Consider the following 6,237-nt stretch of genomic DNA (forward strand, 5'->3'; position numbering starts at 1 on the left):
GCACATTTCTTGCTCTTTTGAGTATTAGAGCTGAGAGTTATAGAGAAAACCATTCATTGCCATCTTGCAGAACTCTTGAAAACACAACTCTCCTTGTTACCATTTCATTTAAAAAATAGAAATGCACATTATAAGAGAATATAGATAGATATTTGTTATGGTATACTAAGAAACATATAACCAAAAGAAAAGATCTGTCAATGTTGAGTAAGAATCATACCAAATAGTTTAATATCTAGAATAAACTAAGCTTTTAAATGAAGAGTTATGATCAAAAAAATGTGTAAAAGGAAAAAATGTCAAGAATAAGTGAAGAGGAAATATATTAGCTTACTGTATACAGATGATAGAGATGGCATGATTCAATTTTATATTCATCTGTTCCATTAAGAGGGTTCATTATGACAGAAGTAATAAAATGGACTTTTTTCTTGCCAGTGATTTAATAAAATATATAATGGGTTTCCTAGACAAAAAAAAGAGTTCTTCCATCTTATTGTCACTTCTATATTCCCACTATCTACACCATGAAATTTTCTGTTTTCATGAATGTCAAACTATTTCTCTGTATTCATCAAATGTAATTGAAATAGAAATGTCACTGATGTTCCCTCAACATTGGGAAGAGAGCTAAATAAACAAAAATTAAAGGTTGCTCACTGTCCAGTCTCCTATCTTCAAATTATCCCCTGATGTTGACTCTATATAGGGGGGAAAAATCATGGCAGGTTGAATCCAGAGAAGAGAGTCAAGGAATAATCCATTGAGTATGAGGCAATAAGATCAAAGGACTCAAAATGCTGCTACCTAGTAGAAAATTATATTTCCTTTGGTTTCATCAATGGATTTCTGGTTCAGATACCTTGGGACTTGGTTTCCTGGGATCCTGAAAAAAACCTTATAACACAATCTCTTATCTGCTTGGTTTTCACACCATAAACTATGGGGTTCATAGTTGGAGGAAGAAGAAGGTAGATGTTGGCCATAATAATGTGGAGGGAATGAGGAACCTTATGACCCCCAAAGCGGTGTGCAAAAAATGAAAAGAAAGCTGGGGTATAAGAGAACACAATGGCACAGATGTGAGCTGTACAAGTCCCAAAAGCTTTCTGTCGGGCATCTGCTGATGACAATTTGACCACTGCCCGGAGAATCATAGTATAGGACACTGTTATACAGAAAATATCAAAGCCTCCAATCAAGAGGGCAACCATGAGACCATACACTGCATTGATTTTAACATTCCCACAAGAAATTTTAGCGACAGACATATGATCACAGTAGGTGTGGGGGATGGCATTGCCTCGGCAATAGGGGAGCCTCTTGGTGAGGAAAGTGAATGGAATGATAAGTATCACTCCTCTTAGGAATGTAATTAACCCAGCATTGGCAATAATAGAATTGGTAAGGATGGTGGCATAGCGCAGTGGGTAGCAGATGGCCACATAGCGGTCCAGAGCCATGAGCATCAGGACCCCAGACTCCATCCCTGTGAAGGTATGAATAAAGAACATCTGGGTCAGACAGGCATTAAAGTCAATCTCCTTGAGATTAAACCAAAAGATCCCAAGTGTATTAGGCACTGTACTTGTGCACATGACCACATCAGTGAAGGAAAGCATGGCAAGGAAGAAATACATAGGCCGATGCAGAGTCTCCTCATATCGAATGAGGTAGAGAAGTCCACAGTTCCCCACCATGGCTATAATATACATTGAGCAGAATGGCAGGGAGATCCAGATATGCATATCCTCTAATCCTGGAACTCCATTCAGGATGAATGAAACTGGAGTCAGAGGAGTGTCATTGATCCTTTGCATTATAGATATATGATTGTCCAGGTTAATTTTCAGCTTCTGTGTCTCCCTCTGTGGAAAGGAATATGTAAAAAAACTTGTTCTGTCTTCATTTTCTCTTTAATCAGATACTAAGGAATTGATCAAAGTCATAGCCTTTTGCAACATTTCACAGTTACCTTAAAGATATGTAGCATTGCATTCCTACATTTTATGTACACATGTATATAAAAATTATGTATACTACATATATATTCACATATTTATAATACAATTCAGGACATATGTAATAAAACATATAATTTAATAATAATCACTTTTATAGCCTAGGTCTAAAGAATTGATATCTGTATATATATATATATGTATATATATACATATATATATATACCCACACACACACACTTAGAGGTGTAGCAAATATTATATGCATAAAGTATATATATATATAATATTTTCAAATATTGTTTATAGTATAATATTTAATGTTTTTTGTCCTTCATTTTCAAAGAAGACCACATCAAGGAGGTAATTCCATAGCAAGCATGTGAATTGGATTTCAGTGAGGAGGTACTGTGCTAGATCACCAACCTCACTTTCTTTTACAGATCTATCTGGGTCCAGTGAGCAAATATGAATCAAGATGACTGGAGATGGTCTTGAATGCAAGGCACTCAGGGTTAAGTGACTTGCCAAAGGTCACACAGTTAGTGTAAAGTCTGAGGTTGGATTTGAACTCCTGTCCTGCTAATTCAAAGGCCAGTGCTCTATCCACAGTACCACCTAGGTGCCCCAATAATATTTGCTATACCTCTAAGTGTACAATTTTTTCTACATCAGGGGAAAGTTAAATCATATATTTTCACAATATTTCCTTTCAAAAATTCATAAAAACCTATTTCCTATTTAGTTGTCTATTGTTAGAAAACCTTAAAACTTTGTAACAAACACAGTGGTAATAACTAAAGTTTAAAATACTTAAATTTACATTTAAAATTCTCCACCATGTGTACTCAACCTCCAAGTCTAAATTAATACAAATCCCTGTCATTTTGTACACAATTCATCAGAACTGCTCAGAAATGTAGAAGTCAGGAATAGAAGTGATCTTAGGGGAAAATTTTCTCTAATCCCTATTAAACTGAGAATTCCCATCTGAATGAAGAACAGCAATGATGAAGAAGCCACTATTTCCCAAAGCAATCAATCTCCTTTGAAATAGCTGTAACTATTTTTTTTAGGTTTTTTCAAGGCAAATGGGGTTAAGTGGCATGCCCAAGGCCAAACAGCTAGATAATTATTAAGTGTCTGAGACCAGATTTGAACCCAGGTACTCCTGACTCCAGGGCCAGTGATTTATCCACTACGCCACCTAGCCGCCCCTAGCTGTAACTTTTAATATGCTTTTCTTTAAACAAATCTAAATATCCAAAACTCTAGCCATTGTTCCTAGTTTTATTCTCTGGAGTCAAGGGTAATAAAGTCTGATCCCTTTTTCTCATAGTAGAATTTCAAACATTTGAAGACACCTGTGATTTCTATCTCTCACTACTCAATCATTCTCATTTCCAAGTTAAATATTTTCAGCTCTTTTTACTTATTTTAATTTGTCAAAATCTTAAGGTCAATCAACTGACTGGTCAAACTCTAAGAAACAACTTTCTCCTACTCCCCAACCAATCAATGTTTTTCCTAAAATTGAACTGAGATTTAAGCACTCCAGATATACATACATACAGATTACAGCAGGATTATCTCCATCCTCATCCTAGACATCCATAATGTTATCTAAGAAGCCTTCATTCTTTTGACTGTCACTGCTTCACTGTCATCCTTGGATCCACTTTAACTCTTAGTTCTTTACACAAGGATGAGATTATCTAATCACACCTCCAAATGAATTTTTAAATATAGGTTTTGGATGTTTGCAGAGATGGGAAAAGTATGAACTTGTAAGTTCATTATTGTAGGATATTCTTGATATGGAAACCTCCTATCACTGATAAAGATGGGTAACTTTATTTCTGTAACCTTATTTCTGAAATGAAGTTATAAGTTTTTCTAACAGTAACCAACTAAGAAATGAATTTTTATGAGTTTTTGAAAGTCCCAGAAATAATGCATCTGTGATTAACTATATTTTCTACATACCTCAAATGTTTAACATTCTCACCTCTGCCTCTTTTTATTCCTTTTTTTCATTTAAGTCAAAACTCTATGTGTGATCAATGACATGAGGTCTTTCTCACTACTCCCCAGTTTTTGAAGCTCTCCAAAATTACTTGGGTGTGTGTGTGTGTGTGTGTGTGTGTGTGTGTGTGTGTGTAAAAGTATGTGTGTATATAGCTATTTATCTACTCATGAATAAACATACAAATATACATTTTAATTTCTCTCAAATAAAGGTAATATTCATCTAGTTGATTTTGCTGCCTGATGCAGGTTTCAATCCAGTGAATTCTTATAAGTATTAAAAGAAGGATTTCTTGTATTAACACATAATTATTGAATTAGGTCCAAGGTTTTACCCCTTTATTACCTCATCATTCAGAAATCAACCAGTGTGAGAAATCTTGGGCAGAGACTCACACATCTAATCAGACAGAAAAGTATTCCTAGGTGAATGGGTGGATTCTGATAATTTTTACTCAGGTCTTGGGAAAATGTGAATTCTCCCTGTTTCATATGGATGCTAGGGCAATTGATAAATCTCTTTGATCAATATTTGGGGCTCAATATCACTTGCCAGAAGACTCTAATTAGAATAAGTCCAACTCTTTATAATATACTTTTTCTCTCATTATTTCTTAACCAATCAGAGTTGATTGCCAACCTAAGGCACGCTCATCTTTCCAAAAGTATATAAATATTGAATGGGTTCCATGGTCCTTAGCACTTAAAACTCTTTGGTATTCAACTGACTCATTTATTAACAAAATTCAAGCATTATTAATAAAATGTTTAACTGCCCAAAAACTATGTCTTTAGAACTTTTTAAATATCACAGCAATTAATACTGAGGTATTTTAGCTTACTCATCCACTATTATCCTGCATTAAAGCCATTAAAGAAGCTATATTCATTCATGGAAAATCTGAGTTTTCTGAGGTCAGTTATTCTAATGTTCTCTTCTTACTACCTCAAAAGAGAATACTAAGTGAATCCTAAAAATTACTAACCATATGCATATTCTGGACCACAGCTAGACTCAGCTAAGGACCTGAAGCAGAAAGATGGTATAGAGGATAGAACATCAGCTTTAAGTCAGGAAGACATCTTTCTGTGCTAAAATCTGGCCTCTGACACTTACTAATCATGTGATCCTGGGCAAGTCTCTTGATCCTATTTGCCTCAGTTCCTCTTTTGCAAAATGAACTGGAGACAGACTAGCAAACAATACAGTGGCATACTAGAGATGGCTAAAGGTGATCCAAAGAAATCAAAAGGCAAAATGTCTGCTTATGCTTTCTTCATATAAACATGCCATAAGGAACATTTTTTAAAAAAGAATTTTTAAGTTCCTGTCATTTTTGTAGAACTTTCTGAGAAGTGCTCAGAAATATGTAAAAATTTTCTGGGAAAGAAAATCCCAAATTTGATGACATGACAAAGACTAATATGTGGTGATATGATAGGGAGATGAAGATTACGGGCCAACAAAAGGAGGGGGAGAAAGGATCCTAATGCTTCCAAACAACCCCCATCTAGCTTCTTAATATTTTGTTCAGAATTTCACCCCAAGATAAAATCTATAAACTCTGGAATATCCATTGGAGATGTAGCAAAGAAATTTGGTGAGATGTAGAATAATCTGAATGATGGTAAAAAGCAGCCATACAACAATAAGGCAGCAAAACTAAAGGGGAAATATGAAAAAGATATTAATGATTATAGGCCCAGAGGAAAGTGCAAAGGGAACAGCTAAAGCTTCCCAGAAAAAGGAGGAAGAAAAAAGAGAAAGAAGATCAAAATAAAGATAATGAGGAATAAAACTTATATTTGTCTTAAATATCATAGAGTTGGGGAACACAAAACCATCTTTACTGATATATGTCTATGGTATTTGTAGCAGTTAACTTTTCAAATTGAATGCAGGTGCTCTAGACATTTTACCTGGTTTATGTATCATGAATGTAGGTGTAAGAATATTTAGTGTTTTTCTCTTTTTGTACACTTTGCTGTTGCTATAACAAAACATTTAAAGAATTTATAAGCTTTTATATGTGATAATTATGGTTATTGATTTAAAATCCCAGGTAGTAAACTTAAACTCTGTATATCTGGAGGGGAGAGGGGTATGTACATATTTCCATATATCTATATAAACATATACCTATGTCTAAGTGTATACACACATATGTATATTGGAGTGTGTGTTTCTATGTGCTAGGAAAATTCTCATAAATATTTGGAATTATAACATCTTAGAAAATCAATTTGG

General features: G+C 34.5%; 1 protein-coding gene and 1 pseudogene across 1 annotated transcript; one reads left to right on the forward strand and one right to left on the reverse strand.

The window, feature by feature from the left end:
• Positions 1-854: 854 nt before the first annotated feature.
• LOC141490382 (olfactory receptor 52N4-like) lies at positions 855-1,820 on the reverse strand. The gene has a single exon (XM_074190470.1). It carries the CDS (start codon positions 1,818-1,820, stop codon positions 855-857), a length of 966 nt encoding a protein of 321 aa, XP_074046571.1.
• Positions 1,821-5,211: 3,391 nt separating this feature from the next.
• LOC141490398 (high mobility group protein B3-like) lies at positions 5,212-5,786 on the forward strand (annotated as a pseudogene).
• Positions 5,787-6,237: the final 451 nt, after the last annotated feature.

Source organism: Macrotis lagotis, chromosome 1 (assembly GCF_037893015.1).
Source record: "Macrotis lagotis isolate mMagLag1 chromosome 1, bilby.v1.9.chrom.fasta, whole genome shotgun sequence".
Classification (NCBI taxonomy): Eukaryota; Metazoa; Chordata; class Mammalia; order Peramelemorphia; family Peramelidae; genus Macrotis; species Macrotis lagotis.